Source organism: Anopheles maculipalpis, chromosome 2RL, assembly GCF_943734695.1.
Source record: "Anopheles maculipalpis chromosome 2RL, idAnoMacuDA_375_x, whole genome shotgun sequence".
Taxonomy (NCBI): Eukaryota; Metazoa; Arthropoda; class Insecta; order Diptera; family Culicidae; genus Anopheles; species Anopheles maculipalpis.
The window spans coordinates 44,884,347-44,905,110 of record NC_064871.1 but is presented as its reverse complement, the minus strand read 5'-3'; the positions used below and the strand labels follow the sequence as shown (position 1 = coordinate 44,905,110).

At 41.1% G+C, this 20,764-nt stretch overlaps 4 protein-coding genes across 4 annotated transcripts in view; 2 read left to right on the top strand and 2 right to left on the bottom strand.

The window, feature by feature from the left end:
- The window catches only part of LOC126567171 (uncharacterized), a 31,209-nt gene extending 26,371 nt beyond the window's left edge, over window positions 1-4,838 (bottom strand). The window contains exons 1-4 of the mRNA XM_050223403.1: window positions 4,766-4,838; window positions 4,509-4,692; window positions 3,478-3,626; window positions 3,292-3,402 (exon numbers count right to left, since the gene is read on the bottom strand). Coding sequence (XP_050079360.1) covers window positions 3,292-3,402; window positions 3,478-3,626; window positions 4,509-4,692; window positions 4,766-4,838 — 517 coding nt within the window. The remainder of the gene's footprint in view (window positions 1-3,291; window positions 3,403-3,477; window positions 3,627-4,508; window positions 4,693-4,765) is intronic.
- The window catches only part of LOC126556838 (DNA damage-binding protein 1), a 412,736-nt gene that overhangs the window by 14,570 nt on the left and 377,402 nt on the right, over window positions 1-20,764 (top strand). The window lies entirely within an intron of this gene.
- On the top strand, window positions 10,025-20,208 carry LOC126557783 (UDP-glucosyltransferase 2). Its single transcript, XM_050213663.1, has 6 exons — window positions 10,025-10,166; window positions 11,955-12,138; window positions 17,271-17,567; window positions 19,056-19,720; window positions 19,809-19,931; window positions 20,082-20,208. Exons 1-6 carry the CDS (start codon window positions 10,027-10,029, stop codon window positions 20,206-20,208), a joined length of 1,536 nt encoding a protein of 511 aa, XP_050069620.1. The 5' UTR covers window positions 10,025-10,026.
- Window positions 12,505-12,908, bottom strand: LOC126559507 (cysteine-rich venom protein 6-like). The gene is made up of 2 exons (XM_050215675.1): window positions 12,788-12,908; window positions 12,505-12,710 (listed from the first exon to the last, which is right to left on the bottom strand). Exons 1-2 carry the CDS (start codon window positions 12,906-12,908, stop codon window positions 12,505-12,507), a joined length of 327 nt encoding a protein of 108 aa, XP_050071632.1.

Here is a 20,764-nt window from a genome sequence, read left to right as displayed (position 1 = left end):
CACAACTTCCTGATGTATTGTCCCTCACAAAACCAGTTTGATAGACGCACGCCGGAACTAGCCGAAGCGACTTAGCCTTTGGACAACCTAGAAGAAGTAGCACTAAAAAAAATTAGCAGAAGCTTCATTTTAACCGACAAGTAGTGAGTGTTCCCAAGTTTGCAGTCAGGGGTTTACATCCAGAACTGAAATCAGATACACGGTACTTGTACTGTAAGCAAACAAGGAAGCCCGATAGAAACATGTGTTTACACAGCGAATATTGTTTCCTTTTGTTCTTTTTAGTTTGAATATTTACTTGAGAGCCCAGCCTGTGACTTGGTGATGCAGAGACAATAAACATTTGCACGATATCGATTATGCAAGAACCTCAGAAGTATTGGTGTGAAAATATAAGCCGGATGATTTGGTGAAGCATCTCGTTCGCATATGCACACTTTTCTGGTTTTGGCAAACAACCAGATTCAATTCTTGTTACAAAGTTTTGGAGAAATAGTTTTGATTGTTTTGTTACCACAACGATATGAAGAAAAACAATATGCTTTATAGTAGAAAAGATGTAACGTACCAACAAAATTTGATATTGAGTGTCTATTACATAAATAAGAGCTTACAACTAAGCGAATGTTGTTAATATCATTTTTGCAGCCAAAAATTTTTATTTTTTTTTTGCATAAAATTAGGCGTTGTAATGATCAACTCATTTCCACCAACATCATCCGAAAAGATAACAGAACAAGTTATACTTTCATATATTCATATACTATTACATAAGATGCTGCTTTTTTATGATTGAAAACCAAATTATTCGATGTTTTATCAAGTATAAGTAATAAGGTACTCTTTAGCTAAGTTTTCGCCAGAATTCAGATAAATTTTATCATTATTAAAGCATTGCATTTCCTTTCCAGTTCTTATTACAGGAAGATTGACATAAAAAGGAAATGAAATATTAAAAATTATCTGATGTTAATGCGTTGTTTACTTAAAGACATTTAACGGTGCTAGAGTACATTGGATAAATCCACTGGGATCTGTACCCTCCAGGTTTGGGAAAGTTACTAATCGAGAAACAAGAAATGTTAAACCAAACCAACAAATATTCTGAGCGATAAATTAAAATCCATTTCTTTACAAGCGATTATAATTTGGACATTTTTATTTCACTCCAAATTCTTTCACGAGACTGCAACCCTTTCGTAAACTGTATTTCACGTTTATTGTGGCGATGGTGTTGTACGATTGCACAGTTTCTCCGGTATGCACTTGCCAGATTTAATGTCCCTGGCATAACCAGTTTGACAGACGCACGCTGTAACACAAAAATCTTTACACTTAATATTCGGTTTATTGCAGAACTGTTCCGCACAGGGTCTACAGCAGCTGAAAACTTCATTTCTGGGGCATTGCTCTAAGGAAGCGAATTTAGTCCATAATTAGTGTATAAACTTCTTACTGCAACCGACACTACTTACTTGGAAGGCAGCGACTAGCCTCAAGGCAATCGACAAGAAATAGCACAGAAAACACCAGCAAAAGCTTCATTTTCAACTGTCTGCGGTGTCGCTCAGATTCGGCATTTTATATATCTACAAATGCAACCAAAAAACTGGTAACAATGCGGCGTACAACTGTGTAACGAAAACAAGGGATCGATGAAAAGACGTGTTTATAGGGTGAATATTGTTTTCGCTTACCTGGGTTTTGATGGACCTGTTCCAGGAGCGATTTTATGTGCATGCGTGTGAATGTGAATCGCCAACTCACATTCAATATCGCAAAGACATTCAATATTTGTATGAAACCGTTGATGCAAGAAAACGAGCTTATAGTTTGCTTCTTGTTCTTCTTCTTGGCCTACTCAGCGTTGAGCACCTGATGGTATGATAAGGTCGCGATTCAGTTTCGAAGAAACTCGGTCCAAGGCTGCATTCTTCCATCCTCGGTTGCATCCGAACTCCGACAGGTTTGACTCCGCCTGATACAGCCAACGAGCTGACTTTGTTTTTCTACGACTAACCCTGGTATCCTTCCGGCTTTGGCTATCGTCAGGGCTGTCGTCACCCCCAAACAGCTCGTGCTTGCTCGTGGTTCATTCTGCGGCGAGTTCTTCTGGTTCTAAAATGGTGGTCCAGGACTTTGTTGTTTGAACCTTCTGGATCATATGAATTTTTGGCGCCTTTAGTAAGCACAATTTCTATGAATGATATCGCTGTTTATGTGGTTGTCCAAATGTATGACCCTACTTAGGAACCAAGAACACCTCTACCACCTAAAGATCATCGCCGTTAACTGATACTCTGCCTCCAAGTTGGGCTTTCTCATGGTTAAAGCTTCCTGCAGACAAGTGCTTTGTCTTCTACGAATTGTTGCTCTATGGAATTCTATACTAGGTAACACCCAGTTTCCACTCGTCCAACACTGCCTGTTCCAAATATTTACAATCAGCCGGTATATGACAGCGGTAAGCCTGCGGTAATAACATTGAGCCATAACATTTAATTTGAAAATTTTGTAAAATTTGTTTGTCCGATGGCCGATACGATTGCTGCACTGGACTAAAGGATGGCAAAACATGGAAAAAGGCATTAAATAGCAACTACACAGACAGAGTTGATGTCACCTTTTGCAAACCGTAGATCAGATTGAGCTGTAGTCCAATAATATAAAACATTGTGTTCGGATATTTCTTATTGTTGCATAAATTTAGGCGTCGAATTTATTAAGCTATTTAAAACCTTGTATTTTTTTATGAAAAAGAGATCTGACTTATTTTAAAGTGAGTCTATTTTACTGAAGAGTAAAATAAATAACTTATAAATAAATAACTAACCAAAAAATGTCTAATTTTTTAAGCACATTGAAATAAATATTCTATTATTTGTACTTCTCTTTTGGCCACCACGTCAGGATTCGTCCTTTCACATCTGGCTTCCTTGACTTGATTTGAAACGTACCTGCAGAGATTTACGATTTACTTATTAAAAAAAAAAAAACTGAACGCACAAGAAGCTATTTGAAAATTGTCCATGTATTTTCTATGATATTACTTTTCGATTAAAGTATTTTTCCGTGTTCATTTTGTCAACATTTCTCCACACTTACACAACCACACACACACATACTCACACTTACACATACATATGAAGGTGGTAGATTAGCATCATCATCATCGTCTTCCAAAATGGTTCATGTTTTGTGTACGTTTCGGCTAAACAATTGGAATGGCCGGACACTGCTTCGGCAGAACACACGGCCCAGTTTTGGTGGTTCGAACGTAACCAATCCTACAATAGCAACCGCAGTAGCAGATCGCCTTGCACGCCTGTACCGTCTTACCGGAGCAAGTGTTGTCGTAACATAATCCACATGCTTTCAGTACCTCATTTCGTCCACAGGTGCCTACCGGATGGGAAGAAAATGGGTGGAAAAATGCAACAGATTGCGCCGTGAAATGCCACACCGGGACACACTTACTTATGGGACATTTAGCTCTCGGAGGCAAAGGAATTAGTCCTTTCGGCGTGCTAGTCGTGCCGGGCGTTCTGACGGTGGTGCTGGATTGAGCGGCACACATACCGCACCCAGCAGCAGCAGCAAATAACAGAACGATCATCCAATTCATTCTGAACACCAGCAGGGTCGGAGGGTTTCGGGAGATGTTTGGAGCCGTCACACACGAGACACAGTGTGAGTTGCGAACCGTGCTCCAGTCCAACCGTCCGTTATCGATCGACCAAAACCGAAAAGCTGGCAGAACATACCGTAGCAGCTTCACACTTCAGCTGTACAAATCGGTAATATCGATGTTTGTTTGCTTTCGTTGCGGAATACTGCGAAAAGGGAAGCAGGCGGGAGCTTTCGGTGGAAAAGGATGTGGTCTGTCAATTGCAACAGTTTCTAGCATTTGTCGTCGGGGACTGATAGATGTGAGAAGTGCACTTTAAAGGCACCATTTTGCAGTCACACGATCACATTCGGGATTTCAAATCTGCTGCTGTTTCCGGGAAGTTATTGGAGTTTTTTTTTGGGTTTTAAGATAAAACGTTTTTGTGCGATGTGTGTTTTTGAGAAGGAGTTCTCTAGTGTTTCTATCGTGGTGGATCCGTTAGCATGCAAACGGGTCTGTTACTTGAGTTTCTGTGCACTTGAGTAAATGTGTACTTAGCTCCAGGAGGATTTGAATGAATGTTCTCTGTCATATCATTCCAGGCAAAATGAATGCAGAAGGAATACAGATAAAAATTTGAATATTCGTCCTCTGTCTTGTTGAAAATTCAGTCTTGATATTGAATGCGTTTGACATAGTTTTATACGCTTTGTGCGTGTTTGTGTTTTACATACATGTTAAAGAGCGTTTGAAATGAAGAGTAAAGGAAACTAAATATCGCATTTGATTTACTTGCGAAAGGATTATAGCTCGCACATTTTATTTTCCTTCAAAATTCCTTCACGGAACTTTAAGCATTTCTTTCACATCAGTCAGTATTCTCACTCCATCATCTTACCCTTTCACACCGCTACTACATAATTTCGGAGAAATACAGTTACCGAATTCGTTACTCCTAACAAACCCAGTTCGACAGACACATCCTGGTCTGCAAACAGCAGGGCAATTGATATCCTGTTGAACGCAGTACTTTTGCGGACAGTCTGCACAGCACGAGAACACTTCATTTCTAGGACATCGTTCTGAAGAATGAAGGGATTGAACCAAAATTAATGTATTAGCATTTGCACCTTTGCAAACAGCACACGCGCTTACTTGGGAAGCACCGGATAGCCTCGAGGCAACTAGAAAGAAGTACCACGGCAAACAGCACTAGCAAAAGTTTCATCTTAACTGGCAAGTGATATGGCTGGGCCCTTGTGGTATTCGGCATTTTATATCCTACTTCGATTTTGAAGAATCGATACGGCAACTGAACAATGAAAACAAGGAAATGTTTCAAAAACATTTGTACACTTAGAGGGTCGAATTGTTTTCCTTTGTTTTGTGGTTTTAATGCAAAAATGTGTATTATGAGAAACGAGTACTGTTCCTGCAAAGTGTATAAATATTTGTTGAAAAGAGATTAAGCAAGAGAGAGAACGCTAAGTGCTGGAGTGAAAAGCTGTACAATGATGGCTCATTTGAAGGGAGCATCGTCAATATCTGACGGAACAATAGGTAGAAAGAGCTTTTTAAAGTAGCTATTAACGTCTGGTCAATGCCTCTTAAGGTTGTACGCAAAATTGTCATCGCTGTGGCAGAAAGATTTTGTGTCATCAAATGGCTCATTCGAATAGTTTTAAACGATTTCATCGGACGGATTGTCTGGTGTCATTCTTGAGACTTTTCCAGGTAATGATAACATCAAAAAATACTAAAAAGATGTAACGTAATTTTAATTAGCAATACGGTCGTTCTATAAGGATAAAAAATTATCATTTTAATCAAAACATAACTTTGTTTTTCAGAAAATTGTTAGTTTTTTTTCAATTTGTTTATTTATTGTTATTACAAACGTTTTGTTCATTACAACTAACAATCGTCGAGAATGCTTCGCTCGACGTTCTTATTTTAAGGTTTTTTAGTATTTTTTTTTTGGGATTTTGGGCAACTATTCGCCAACACACACGGTCCTCCAATCACACGCCGTATGTAGTCCGGTTTACAGAAGCATCCAGCAACGCACAAGTTTTTACAATTGCTCTGTGGATTAGGTTTGGTACACGTTGACTCGACGCACGGTCCACAACAGACAAAAACTTCATTCTTGGCACATGCTTTAAATGAAGTAAAAGAGCGGAATGTAGTTACGAAAAAACGGTTCTCCCTCAAACACCCGACTGAGATCTTCACGAAATCCACCAGATTGACGGAGATCTAGCACTAGCACTAGCTCACTTACTGCGTTTTTCCAAGCAAGGGTCCGAAAATTCTAAACTTGTCCGCTGTTTTGCATCGGAAAGTGTAAACACAAGCAGCAGGAAAGGAATGATTAGCCTCATTTCGAATCTTATCGTGTTTCGTAAATGACAGTACGAGTACCACTGGCAAATTGACACGCTGCTGAAAACTGGTAATCTGGCACAGCTGTAGAATGCACTGTTGCAAAAAGTGAGCTCCGTGCAACAGTTGTGCAAATAGAACCTTCTACAAAAATAGCACATCTGTGCCTTAAAGTTGCTCAAAACACCTACCAATGATCTTGAAAATGTACATGACCTCTTTATTGGTGTGTTTTCATCATGAAGTATACGGTTGCACAGGAGGTTATCTGTATGCGTTTCAATCAGTGTAGGCTTGTTCTCTAGCCGGTGGTAGGTCGGCAGCGATGCGATCTGCACACGACAGGACTGTGATACAAATCCCATCCGGACCGTTCCTTCGTAGTAGGGGCTGTCTATCCAACTACGTGGTATTAACAGTCTCGTAAGCCATTTAATTGGTAGAATTCGATAAGACTTCAATATGCGTTTTGTTTCACTATAGATGCGTTATCGCCAATTCTCAGATCAGATTCTTCACCTACTAAACACTGCCCAGCTTAATGGTAAGCTCAATATCACTATGAAATGATATCACAAAACGCACAAATGCTGACATTAATGCACAAAACCGATTCTATTGCCAATAACACTGATGGTTGTACTTAAATCAAAGTTGGGATAAATCTAACTGAAACGTTTTGACATGACTAGTCGTTGTAATAGGTAAAACGATCGATCGCAATCAGTTGTTGATGTCGTTTTGCGAAAAAACGCAACACGAAGAAATACATTTTGTACAAAAACTTTGGTGCATCTATGCCGTCTTTTTGCCATTTGTTTTCTCATTAACAGGACCTGACCATGTGGAAAAGTATGGCCATTGTAACAGCAACCATTTCTATACTGACGGAGCCTCATCAGAGCAGGGCATAGGTTTTGGTGTATATAACATTGTATCCGAGGCATATTTCCAACTACGCCAGCCATGCTCGATATATGTAGCGGAGCTCGCCGCAATCTTTTACGCCTCGTTGATAATAAGTGCTTGTTCTCCAGACGAATATTTTATATTCTGCGACAGTTTAAGCGCTGTCGAAGCATTAAAATCTGTGAAGGCTATTAAGAGCCCGGACTACTTCGTAAAAGAAATATTAAAGGTCTTAAGCTCATTGTTTGAGAAATCATTCCGGATATCTCTTGTTTGGCTGCCTGCACATTGCGGTATCTTCGGCAATGAAAAGGCAGACCAATTGGCCAAAAATGGTGCTTTGGAAGGGTCCTTTTTCGACGGGCTTATCTTACCTCACGAGTACATGCGTGCCCCACAGTCTTTCTGCATGGCTCGGTGGCAGAGTTTGTGGGACACCGATGAGCTCGGGATATTTCTATATTCGATCACTCCCCAAGTGTCCTTGAATCCTTGGTTCCACGGCATCTCAGGTGATCGTGCGTTCATTCGAATGATGTCTAGGCTTAGGTCTAATCATTTCGCTTTGGGCGCGCATCTCCAGCGTATAGGACAGGTCGACTCCAAAGTATGTGGCTGCGGCCTCGGATACCACGACATAGATCATCTTCTATGGTCTTGTGTGGAATACGAGGCTGCTCGATCCGCCTTGTTAGACGCAGTCAGGGGCATTGGAAAGTTGCCAAATATTAAAATTCGGGACCTGCTGGGAGACTCCGACGAGGTCTACCTGAGAGTAATCTTTCTCTTCTGCCGTGCTAACGGATTATTAGTATGATCCCCTTCCCCCTCTACTCCCACTGTTTGTCTGTCTTATACATGTTGTACCTCGCTTGTATGAATGATGATGGATGAATGGATGAATGAATGAATGAATGTATGAATGAGTACGATGCGTGAAGGGTTGGGTACCATATGGAAAAGTTGCATCGGCCTATGCTATGGATGGACAAACAAGGGACGGGAAGAAGAAGGACACGAACGAGACTTCATGATCGGACACAATCAAGGAACCTTCGAAATGGATAACGCTCAAGACCCCCGCTACCATCATTAATACGAGCATGTAAACGCCCACACACACCCCGGAATAAGGTGCCCTCACACGATAAGACCCTCGCTATGAACACGACTTTGGATTTGGATGACGGAATATACGCAACGGAACAACCGAGCCCACCCGGGATATGGTGCCCTTTCACGGCTCGGAGAAGGAAATCTCCGAGCTCTTTGCTGCTTATCTCCCAGCAAAGATGGAAGGAGTATCTTATTTTTAAGTTATTGTAAGCAATATGGCCTGGTCGTCTTTTATGAATTAAAAAAAAAAACAAGACCTGACCATTACATCTCCTAGTTTCTAAAGCTTATTATTGGGGTATTAGACAGTGCGGGTTTTAGCCAAGTTACATGAAAATGGGGCCAGTGAAGTCGAGTCAAAGCGTAACGACTTAACATCCGATTCTAGCCGTTTGAGTCGTTGAGTTGAGTTGAGTGATACATGGATTATAGATTACAACCCCAAATTCCACTACTGAGTACACCAGACTGTAATAAAGGGTATTTATCCACATTGCATCACACAGTGCATGGAGAAAATCAAGTTCCTAAATTATGCCACGGTCTGAGACATTATCAAAGCATTTAATTTGTTAATCATAGCTAATGAAGACGGGCTTTCCAATTAAGTGGTATCAATAACTCTAGTAGAGCAATAGATGTTCTGTATGACCTACGGTGTTGTCAAGCCAAGAAGGATTGTGTTACAAACAATTGGAAAGCAGTAAACCCGTGTTCTTTAACACAGTTCGATTCTTGTTTTTATCCGATTTCGTGCAAAAAATAGGTTTTTTGGAGCGAAGTTCTTAGTACATAGTTTGATCACTATAAAGTGTCGCAATATAGTGGATGTAGATGATTTATTGATTAGATTTATAGAGATTCTGACAGCAACAATGAGATGTACATAATCCTAGTTATCTGCACAATTATCCACAAAAACCCAAAATAAACAGTGTACATCAAAGGTGAAATTCTGTAAACAACTGACAGGCGGGACGGTTTAGGTCTGCTTGACTGATCAAGTTCGTTCAAAATTCCATCTGGTCTACCATCTGGCTGATGCATGTCTGAGCCATTGGCTTCGCTTCAGGTTTTCGTATGTATTGGAATATGAGAACCAACGTTAGATGTATAAATCTGAACACGTAGCAGAAAATCGTTTTCGATAAAATTGATGTAATTGAGCATTACACACACTTATGTAATTTTGTTTCTCGAAGCAAATGACGACCATTTTACAAAGCTATTAAAAAGCATTTGTATTTACTCTGATCGGAAGCATGATGAGGCCGTCACAATTTAACATTAGGAATGAGTATCGACACGCAGCAAAAATTTAGAAACGTTTATTTAACGATTATTTTCTAAGGTAAAGGTTTTAAAGGTAAATTTGTATGCTGAAGGGCAGATATCATGTGACATGTGATAAGATTTTCAGGCCAGACTGAATAACAGTTTTATAAGAGTTTAAGTCCATAATTTTCAGAGCTACAGAATTACGTCAAACAAACTGTTGGACGGTACGCAAGATCATATCTTCAACTGAAACATTTTTTTCCAGGTCGTGGTCAATTTCATAAGGAGAATAATAAAAAGTTTTTCCAAAAAATGATTTGCTTTTAAATGACTGTGTACGCTGAGTGACTAGTTTTAATTGATGCTTATTATCATGGCAAAGCTGAGGGATGGCTGGGTGGCGATTAAATTGTCATATGCGGAGCAAAATAATTGAAATCCGGTTACCTCATGTTGGCTGGTGTTTTTCGAAATAAACTCTTGACAGTCCTCGTACGGTTCGGTATTGTTACACTTTGCGTGTAGTTATCGGTTAGCATCATTGTTTTGATTGATACAAAAATTTGTGCATATATGTAACAGTTGAAAATAAATGTTTTAAGTTAATTCGCGATGCAACTATTCCTGTCATTGAAACCTGATGTATCTGAATCTATCAATGAACAAAGTGACTTACCCGTTTTTTTTTCTTCTTCTGCTCAGAACCACCATCAGCTAGCACCAAAGCCATGACACTGCGGATCCTGCTGCTGGCGGGACTGCTGGCCGCATCATGCTGTTCCGGATCCGATATACTCATGATCACCATGGGCGGTACCAAATCCCACAAGATCCCGTTCTTGGAGCTGGCGAAAGGGCTCATACCACGGTAAGTGCTAACAATGTCCGGCGTAGTGCTGCATTGTTAGCGGTACAAAAGCGTAAGCTTCGGTCACAGGTGCGTCCACTACAAAGACACCTGAATCGCAGGATTTTTTAGACAGACAAACTATTACCGCACCGCAAAACGGAGAATTGGATTATTGGATCAAGTGTTCCGTTAGGGAAAACGTGCAGTGACAGAGGGAATTAATTTTGATCGTCGTTTGCTGGGGGTTTTTTTTCTCTTCTTTTTCCCTTTCTCCAATCTGTTAAAAAACTTACTGGCTCTGCTAAAGATTCAACGACTAATTGAAAAGCTGCCAGTTAGCGTCACGGCTCTCACTAACGATCTAACGCAGGAGCAAAAACACATCAACAAAAAACTCCTTCACTCAAAACGCACCGCGCTTCGTTATCGTACAACGTTTAATCCTCACGTTGCCTTTAGAGTTTGGCGTACAGTGAAATTAATTCAAACAAAACCGTACGGATAATTGCATCATCTGTTTTCAAACTGAAACGTCGTGTGCCGACTGAGCGTGAGTTCTCTGAATTCCATCAAAACCGCGATTCAGGGGTAAGGGTGAATAGTTTTCAATTAGCGAAGATTTTTGTTGAGGGGTTTTACATGACAGTTATGTTATGTTTGGATGCGTCTGTCCGAATATATATTGAATAAACTGAAATGATTGAATTATTGAAGTCCTGTACATGGTTCAGCTGGATGATAAGATATTAAACTTAAAAAAATAATGGGCCTTGGGTACAATCTTTACGGTAACGGTGGTTTTCTAAGTAAGCTGGATGTGCGTTTTAGTTTTCTTTTGCTTACGTACTGCAAATCTCCACATTTTTTTAAAACTAATATTACGTTTCCCTATTGACAAAATCGATGTAAATCCGCCAACTACAAAGGCAAATTTGTATTGAAAAGAACCTTAGTAGTGGTTATTAAGGTAATTTTGTCAATAAGGTTACTATACTTTATTAAACGAGAGTATCCTTGACCCTCTTCAGGATAATTTTCAGAACTAAGAGAAACATTTTCCGGGTAGAAGTGGAATTTATAGCAACATCTCGATTTTTTTTAAGGTGAACGGGAACATTTCTGGGCTAAAAAGCAATTCAAAACATTAGGGTTTCTGTCCAGAAATGGCTGAAAAGATTGCACTTCCAAACCGAGAAAGTGCTCTTAGATCAGATTCTAGTTTTCCCTGTAAATTGTCCACTCCATCATGAAAAGAGATCAGTAATGGGTAGAACATTCTTAGTCCACCACGAATGTTGTGTTAATTTGTTCCACAATGCTGTTATTGGCGACGATATAATGAAACGAAATCTTTTAATCTACCTGAACGCGTTTCCAAATAACGTCTTCCAAGTACGTCTTTAGTATAATTATACATACCGATATTTGAGGAGGAACATCATATTGGGCTTGTGTATTTTAAACTTCATCATAAGCCTGTTTCTGTTTGATTACGCTGATTGCCACGACACTGTGTTTTCATCTAGGGCTTAAAATTAAACATGTTACGTACGTCATCAGGTCCGCCTATCAAAGGAGGATAGCAGCTATTAATTTCGTTCGAGTTTGAGTGGTAAACTATCAATAAATCATAATTAACACGTGTCAAAAAAAGCACAAATTTACCCGAAACATACTTCAACTTTAGCACTAGAAATTAATTAGGAAAAGTTACATTTTTGAGCTATTTAAAACCACCTGTTTGATGCTATCTGGCAGTAACTGATTCGGATTCAAATAAAACTCTGTTTCTTCTTTCTTCACCAGTGGTCATAATATAACGTTTCTGAATGGCTTTCCGGCGGACTTTACGCTGCACGGGCTGCAAGAGATAACACCATCGGGGCTGGTGGAGTACATCCGGAACTACACGAATTGGGATCTGCTCGGGGCCCGAATGCGAGGTGATATGCCGCTGTCCCTGTGGGATGCTTTCCGATATTCGTGGCAGGTAAGTGGTTTTGTGTGCGATAAAGATAGACAATGTGAAGTTTGCTGATAGTGAAGTTTCGTGCGTATCTTTTCTTAATGTAGAAGAACATTCCATTGACTTTGACCTCCATTGCTATTGTTGAGCAGTTGTCTATCCAGGCTGACACAAGTGTTTTCTCAGTTTCCATTAAAAAGATAGATTCGACATTTGTCTCAAGAACAGTTGGTCAAATTTTGTCCAGAAGGTAATAATCTACACAAATTATTTTACAACTATTGGATCACTGTAAATAACCAAGAGTTACTCCCGAAGTTACTACATTAATGTTGTATTTCACAAACTTAATACATGTGCCTACAATATACTCGAACTAAGACTCCACACTTAGCCGCTGTTGAAGCCTCGGCGTAGATAAATTTGGCAAAGACGCTTCGGCATACACTTGCCTCCTTCGTACTCACGGATGAATCCCTTAATGCAGTAGCATCCTTTGGTGCATTTCTTTTCGCAATCAATCTTGGTGCCCTGACACGTTTCCTGGTAACACTTGCCGCAGCATTTATACTCTTCATACTGTCCGTTGCATTTTTCTAGCAAAAATCAAGCAAAATCGGAGGTTAGGTTTCCGTAGGACAACTACCGTGCGCCAAACCGCCTGTTCACTTACCAACCGCACAGTTTACTTCGCCGGATTCTGGAGAGGAGTTTTGCTTTTCTTCCGATTCATCCGCAAATGCTGCGCCGGTCAGCAACACCATGCCGAGCATAACAACCACAAATACCTTCATGGTGGACAATTGGCAAACAACGCGAAAGATAACTTCTGCCGAGCACTAGCTATTCGCTTTGGCCACCGAAACAACTCACAAGATTCTTTTTCGCAATACATGAGTTTTATAGTCGCTTCCATAGGCTGCCTACGGGCTTTGTCTTGTCTTGTACAGCTGTTTCAACAGCCCTCGTTGGAATACACCGTTTCCAGAAGGTGTTGCTCATCATCGTCTGTACAAGGTGCCGCAGACGCGACGACCCACAATCATGAGCGACACGTGCGGAGAAAGGTGTGTCAACATGTTTGTACATCGTTGAAGTTAGACGGCTTAAAATTAGGTCTTAAAAAAGCAATGGCTCAAGGACTGAGTGTAAAAAAACATCACATTCACATCTATGGTTTATTAAAAGCTTTCATCGTCATCATCATCGGACAGGATTGGCAACACGGGTCGCTGGCAAAGTTGCTGCGGAATGCAGCGACCGCCGGGATATTCTCGTACGAACCCCTCCACACAGTAGCACTCCGCGAAGCAATGGCTGCCACAATCGATCACGGAACCGTAACAGGTTAGCTGATAGCAGGGTCCACAGCATTTGAACTCCTCGTAGACTCCACATTGCTCTGAAATATGATACAAAGATACAAAAAGCAGTCGTTAGGAGCTTCTTTTCTATTTTGACTCTAAAGGTGCAAACAATATTATGCTTTATTCGATCCACGATCCCGGAAAAGCATTTCATCCTTTGCCATCTGTAATTGCATTATGGCTTTCTTAACACAACACTCACTCGTTGGGACACAGCTTTCCCGCTGCGTCGGTACGTCGTTGCTTACGCCCGTATCTTTTTGCTCCAGAACCTTTCGCTCGGTCGCTTGAACATCTGAACATTCAATTGTTGCTACGAGCACTGCAACACTGAGGCAAAGCATCAAAAGCTTCATTTTTGGTCTGTTTGGTCCGTTTTCCGTCCACCTTACTGTACTGCTTGGGACGCACTATCAGAAGTGTATAGTTTCAAGACAAAGAGAACTCGGCAGCTTCTCACTATCGAATGCACTATGCTTCAGTGGGACTCGGTTCGGCAAGTGTCGTCTATTTATTGAATTCATCCCAGGCCAGCGGTATGGCGAGAAAGATTGCACAATAAAACTGTACACGTGCTGTTGTAGTTCAAATGAAGTGATTTCTCAACTGGAGTGTGTGAGAATGTAGCGAAGGGATAGTTTTTCGACGCATGGATGATGCCATGCTTGATAAAAGCCGTTTCGACAACATGAAATGAAACGTGATGAAATGGAAATACTTCAGCTTCATATTAGACGTGTTTTACAATTTCAATATTTTGTTTATTCTGATTGTAAAATCAGTTAAATCTTGATGAAATAAATAATGAAGGAAATGCTTTATTTATTATTAGAAACAATTGGAATGGAACATTCCAAGTTGTGTACATTCATTCAATAAACTTTGGAAACTTCTCCCAAAGAATAGCATCCAACAATAGTTGGATTTAGCAGTTTTAAGAACACTGTCTTTCTGAGCTGAACAATTAAAATAGTTTAAATCGTATAAATCCAATACCACTTTTTAATGATGTTTAAGCGAATGTAGAGTTATTTTCAAATAGAAAATCCCTGATGGTTCAGTACAAAGTTATTCAAATGTATCATTCCAGATATGTCTTGCGAGACTTCTCTCCATCCTGAAAGAGAGAAATCACAAAAGATTTCAGTCCTTTCTACTATTATTCTACTACATTCTTAACAAAATCCAGTTTGGACTTGGAAAAGCAAAAAAAATGCTACCACTTCTCCTCCTTCTTCTTGGCCTAATGACCTCTAAGGTCATATGCCGGTCATCGAAATGGCTTTCTACACTTACTAGTTGGATAGTCAGTCCTCACTACGGGGGAACGGTCCGGATGGGATTTGAATCCCGGTCCGGCCGTTTGAAGACCAGCGCCACTGCTGCCTACACTCTCTATGGTATGTGTTATCAGAAATTCTAGGAAGCCACTAGATGGCTAGCGTCTTAAAGTCAAGAAGAAGATGGATCCTATGATATGCTCTGCTTTCTTCACGAAAATAGATTTAGAACTATTTGCCAGCTTTCTGATCACCTTATCACCTTAGCTTTATATCTAGTCTTGTTCTTGTAGGCTTAACGAACTTCTAGGTCTCCTATTCTATCGGTCTTACTCTATCGGTCGGTTTACTACGCTTACTGATAACACGTAGTTGGATAGTCAGTCCTTAATAAGGGGAAATGTCCGGATGGGATGTGAAACCTGGTCCTGCCGTGTAAAGACCATCGTCGCTGAAGTCTCGGACACCGGACCGCCTCTATCACTGCTTAGATTTAGTATCACTGTTATTATCAAGTTCAAGAGCATAGCCTTAAAACAAAGGGATCCAACTAACCTAGTCTTTAATCTGATAGATGATATGATAACTGAGCACTTAATCCATGAGAGATTTCGGATTTTCAATAGTTATTGTTGAGTTTTCTTAGTACTGTACTTGTCTTAGTATTTCATTCCAATAGATAAAAATTAGTTCTTCGTATTAATTTCGGTCATTCGGTCATTTAGAATTAATTTCGGTCATTTCTGCCGATACCAGTATTCCCCCAAGAGTCTTTCTCGCCACTATGCATTCAAAATAGAAATAAAAAATTGTCCAAAAATTTCGTTTACACACTAATCGAAACGTTTGCCTATTTCGAATTTCGAAGCATCGGCTTCAAAATTCGAACTTATGACAGTTTTGAGACAGTAAACTAAAAGGACAGTGAAAACAACTGGCAAAATATCCAACAATCGTATAGAACACAATATCAATTGGAGTTTGACGAAAACATACGTCATAACTAGATAAGACTATACATCACACGCTAATGTGTTGCAACAAGCGATAAATCATTCGTTCGTTGTTGGGTATAGCCAAAGCAACATTCATTGCACCTGCTGAACGCCAATTGAATTATTGTGAAACAGTATGGGAAGTTTGCAGTGGAGTTACCATTTTACACCATATTGAAACCTTTTTTTTATTTCATTTTTTTCGAGTTCGAGTTGATAAATTCAATCACCTGGTGAGATGTAGAAAATCGTCGAAACGCACAATCAGCTTCCCGCATCTGCAAATGGCCTGCAGCATTTCGATTATAGCCATGTGCAACTGTATCTGCTTCTTTAAGTCCCATTCAACAAATACTCCGCTGTGTCTTTAAAAGTCTAGATAAAAGAAACCATACCTAGATAATACTTTAAACCCCTTAAACTGGCTTCTTTTTATTTAATTTATGAATTTCTAATGGACAAAGTTCATCCATATGATGAGATGAAAAATTTTCAACATGCTTCTGTTATACAAAACCGTTCTAAGATGCGTCAACACCCTTAACACATGTATCATGCCGTAAAATGAAAGGCATTAGATTTATAGACATCAATTATACACATTTTTATCTCGTGTGTTACCTTAGCTGCTGCTCCCTGTTCATCGTCCTGATCAGACCGAAGCCTCCATCCAGCACACGCCACCTCCAGTAAACCTCAATCGTGTGGAGGTTAACGATGCTCACTAGTGTGGGAAATTTCTGAAATTTTAATAAGAACACACATTCTTCAGTCGTCACACCGCTGGCGCCAGGCACAGGACTCGTACGGAATGTGATCGGTTGAACGCACACACCATCATCAACGTCGCACAAGTATCATCGTTAAGTGGATGCCCGAAGTGTAACCCGAACATTCTTTCGTTCGACGTTAGCAAAAAGTTGAAGTTCAGCTAGAAATCCTAGCAAACACTCATACATCCTGGCGTCGCTGTAGCCTCGTGATAACGGATGTGGATCGAGGAGTAGATAAGAGTGAACCTCGGTTTCGAGTTGACCAGCGTGGAGCCGTGTGTATGTGTGTGATTTTTGTCCTACACACTCTTGGAGCTTTCGTTCCTGCCACGTGAATCGCCAAATTCACACAAAGTTGATCCAGAACGCTTCGCTCACTTTAGAAACATTGTTTCATAATCCTCGTTAGTGACAGTGCTGTGATACTTCTTCGTTAGGCAAAGGTCCACGTTTTTTCATAGTCAGTGAAAAGCAAGCTCGGTTCGGCGAAAGGTTTCACTGTAGTCGCTTTTGTACACGGTACCATTGCGTTCATTATTTCGGTTCAGCAGTGTGAATGGAGAATTGATTTAGCCGAGAACGACTGACGTCAGTTTTTGGGTTTCGTTGTCCGTTTGTCCTTACGTTAAAAAAAAAAAAGCAATCGAATATAATCTCAACTTCGGACTCCCGGAGTTGGTGGTCGAAAGTTACATCTTCTCGTCTTACTTTCTATTGTGCTTGTTCCCTATCCTTCTTTAGGTTTGCGATGCAACGCTCGAGGACAAGGAAACGATGGATCTGTTGGGGCGTAAGTTTGACCTAATGATCTTGGACGGAGCATTCCCGGAATGTGCCCTAGGATTGGTGTATCGGCTCGGTGTACCGTTCATGTACATCAACACGGTTGGCTTCTACACCGGGTCGATGTCTTGGGCAGGAAATCCGGTACCATACTCGACGACACCCGTCTTCTACCGGCCGGCTACGGATGACATGAACTTCTTCGAACGCTTGTCGAACACGTTCCACACGCTGCTTGCCGATTCCGTGTACACGGTAAGTATGACAAATCGTCGCAAGAAAAAAAAAAAGGATGTCCCAAGTTCGCCTACGAGATGAATGCTTTAATTTAATTACTTCAATTAAGTGTCCACAATTTTCTACCTATCCCATCCTTATCTTCTAACTTGTGGTCACCAAAATCGATACGCAATTACTCTGTGTAAACTTAATTTTGATGTTCGTATATTGAATCGAATATCACGAACAAACTGATTCAAAAAGAACTCCTTTCACATCGATGCGGGGCACGTAGTTAGAATCAGCTTTAAAACCGGGCCTCAGGTTTCACAGGTCAGTCACAGATAATTACTTCACTAATTATGCCCAGATCGACATGATTGGTGCGTTAATGGATCAGCTTTCAATCGCGCGGTCTAATGCTACACCCAATTACCCGTACACCAAGTGAACCTAGTTTGTTTTGACGGCTTTTTATGGTTAGGAAACTTTATACCAGTGCCCCATCCCAAGCGCTTTGCGTTAAATGATCACGTTCTATTAATAAGCAATCATCAATCCGCGCCAACTTCGTCGCAAAACCGGAATTATTAACCCTTTAAAATTCGCGAGCTCATCCGCGGGCTTGTCTATTCTCCCAAAACAGGAAAGGGATTAGAGCGTCGCTAATGAGGGCGCTTGTGGTATGCGGTCGAGTTTATTAGATTGATACTTTTCACCACATTTTGATAGAATTATTGGTTTTTTGGGGCACGTTTGATGTTTACTGCACGATTTACGAATTCCGATGCTGAAAAGCAAATGGAATGTATTACGCATAAGCGTGGGGCGGAAAATTCCTAGAACTAATATTTGTACGTTTGTCGACCGAGGACGAACCAACTTTGACGTTCGTTCTAAGCTGTGTCGTGTATCCATTTTATCGATGCTTTACTAACACGCCCTTGGATGAGTGTGTGTTATGTCGCGCGTGTTTGGAAAGGTGGTGTAATCGTGCACGGTCACCAGCGTCTGTGGGGCATCCTAATGTACGCACACACCACACATCTCGGTGCCACATTTCAGTGACATAAGCACCATGACAAGCAGCTGGCTAGTCTTGGTCTAGTTTTGGATCTTGCTAGCAAAACATTGCAATAATTACCATGTTTGTCATCCCTGCAGCTAGTTTTCAGCAGCAGCTCAACTTGCATACCAGCCAACCCTGACATCTTGCTACTAAACGCGTCCCCAAAGGGGTGACCAGTTAGTGCGTGGGTCAAGGGTAAGAAAATTGACTATCACAGTCTTGGTGGACGAGGATCATATGTCGCTTGCTTTTCATTATCTCTTGAGCTCAATTTTCTACTAGAATTTTATTCAATCTTCTTCAAAATAAATAATAATATTCAGGAATGAATTTCGCATCGCATTTTTCGGCGAGATTTTTCGCGAATTATTGAACCGCCCCGATTGCGGTTTCTGGATGTAACACAATATTAAACAATTATCGTTTGCCATCTTTCCACCGGCTTTTCCGCACAGCCCTCGATGCTTTACCTTCAGCACATGGTACGCCGCCATCTTGGTTCCGATATTCCAAACATTTGGAGTCTTGGACGTAACGTAAGCTTTATACTACAAAATGGACAGGCGAGCGTTACCTATCCCCGGCCACTGCTACCCAACGTAGCCGAAATCGCCTGTATACACTGCAAACCGGCCTCACCACTGCCGAAAGATCTGGAAGACTTTATTGCCGGTGCGGGCGAATCGGGTTTCATCTACGTTTCGATGGGCTCGTCCGTAAAGGCAGCCAACATGCCGGACCATCTGCGTAAGCTGCTCGTCCAAACGTTCGCCCACCTGCCGTACCGGGTGCTGTGGAAGTATGAAGCAAGCCCGGCCCTGCTTACCGACCTGCCGTCGAATGTGCGAATTGCACGCTGGCTACCACAACAGGACATCCTTGGTCATCGGAAGTTGCGTGCGTTCGTTACGCACGGTGGGCTGCTCAGCATGTTCGAGACGGTGTACCACGGTGTGCCGATCGTAACGATGCCAGTGTTCTGTGACCATGACGCGAATGCAGCGAAAGCCGTCACCGATGGGTATGCGCTTCGGCTCGAGCTGGAGACGATTACGAGCGAAAAGTTGATACGCGCCATCCACAAGGTTATCCACGATCCGCGATATCGCCGGGAAGCGAAGTAGGTGGTTGACATGCTAATGGCGAAACGTCCGCTGTCTCCAAGGGTTGTCTAACTTCTTTTTTTTCCCCAACACCTCGCTTTTCAGACGACGCCAGATTTTGCTGAAAGACCAAAGATCTACACCACTCGAGACGGCCATTTACTGGACGGAGTACGTGATTCGTCACAACGGTGCTTACCATTTACAGTCCCCAGCGCGTAATCTCAAGTAAGTTGATGCTCATAAATTCTGGGCTACGAAAACCAGAACCAAAATAATAGCAAAAAAAAAAGACTCGTCTAATGATTGCCTAAGTATGTTTGCGGTTTCGAAAATCGATTAATCCTCCTGCTCCCTTTTTTCCTTCTACCTCCGTAGCTTCCTGCAGTACTACTGTCTCGACCAGATTTTATTCTTCTTCGGAGTCGTGTACGTAATGCGAACATTGACCCGGCTCTATCTGAACCCCCGAATAGTTCAACTGGGCAAGGAAAAGCTGCACTGACCGCGGGCAAAATACTTTGTACGACAGCTCACAGAAAAGGCAAAAACTAACTTATTACTAGACAGTGTACGTCGAGCTGTAAGCAAACGGTGGAAGCGGGCTAGTAAATAAAAATCTATTTTAAACGAAAGCTTTACACACAAAGCAATAAACTACAAAAGTACAGACAAATCAGTTCTGCAATTTTTTGCAAACGCATCTTAACGAAACGAAATCTTGAGAGGATCGTTCACACCAATCGTATGCAACATGTGTAAAGTTTGTAAAGTGCTTGGTGTGGAAGAAACACGGATAACGGATATTGCGATGCTCTCGAATTAATAAATGTGATATGTTTATTTATGTTTTGATAGAGCAACATAATCCTCTCCCGTTCCTGGAACACAAAGCTCAGAAGCAATAGAAAAGGCAAAAACAAACCCATTGCAATTGTGAATACAGTTTAGTTGTGATAGAGATTGGCACAAAGGAAAGGAAATCTGCGAAAGGAAGCATCATAAAGCAGTTAATGTTAATAGTATCGGAATGAGTGTTTGCAAGACGCCAAGAGAGAAGT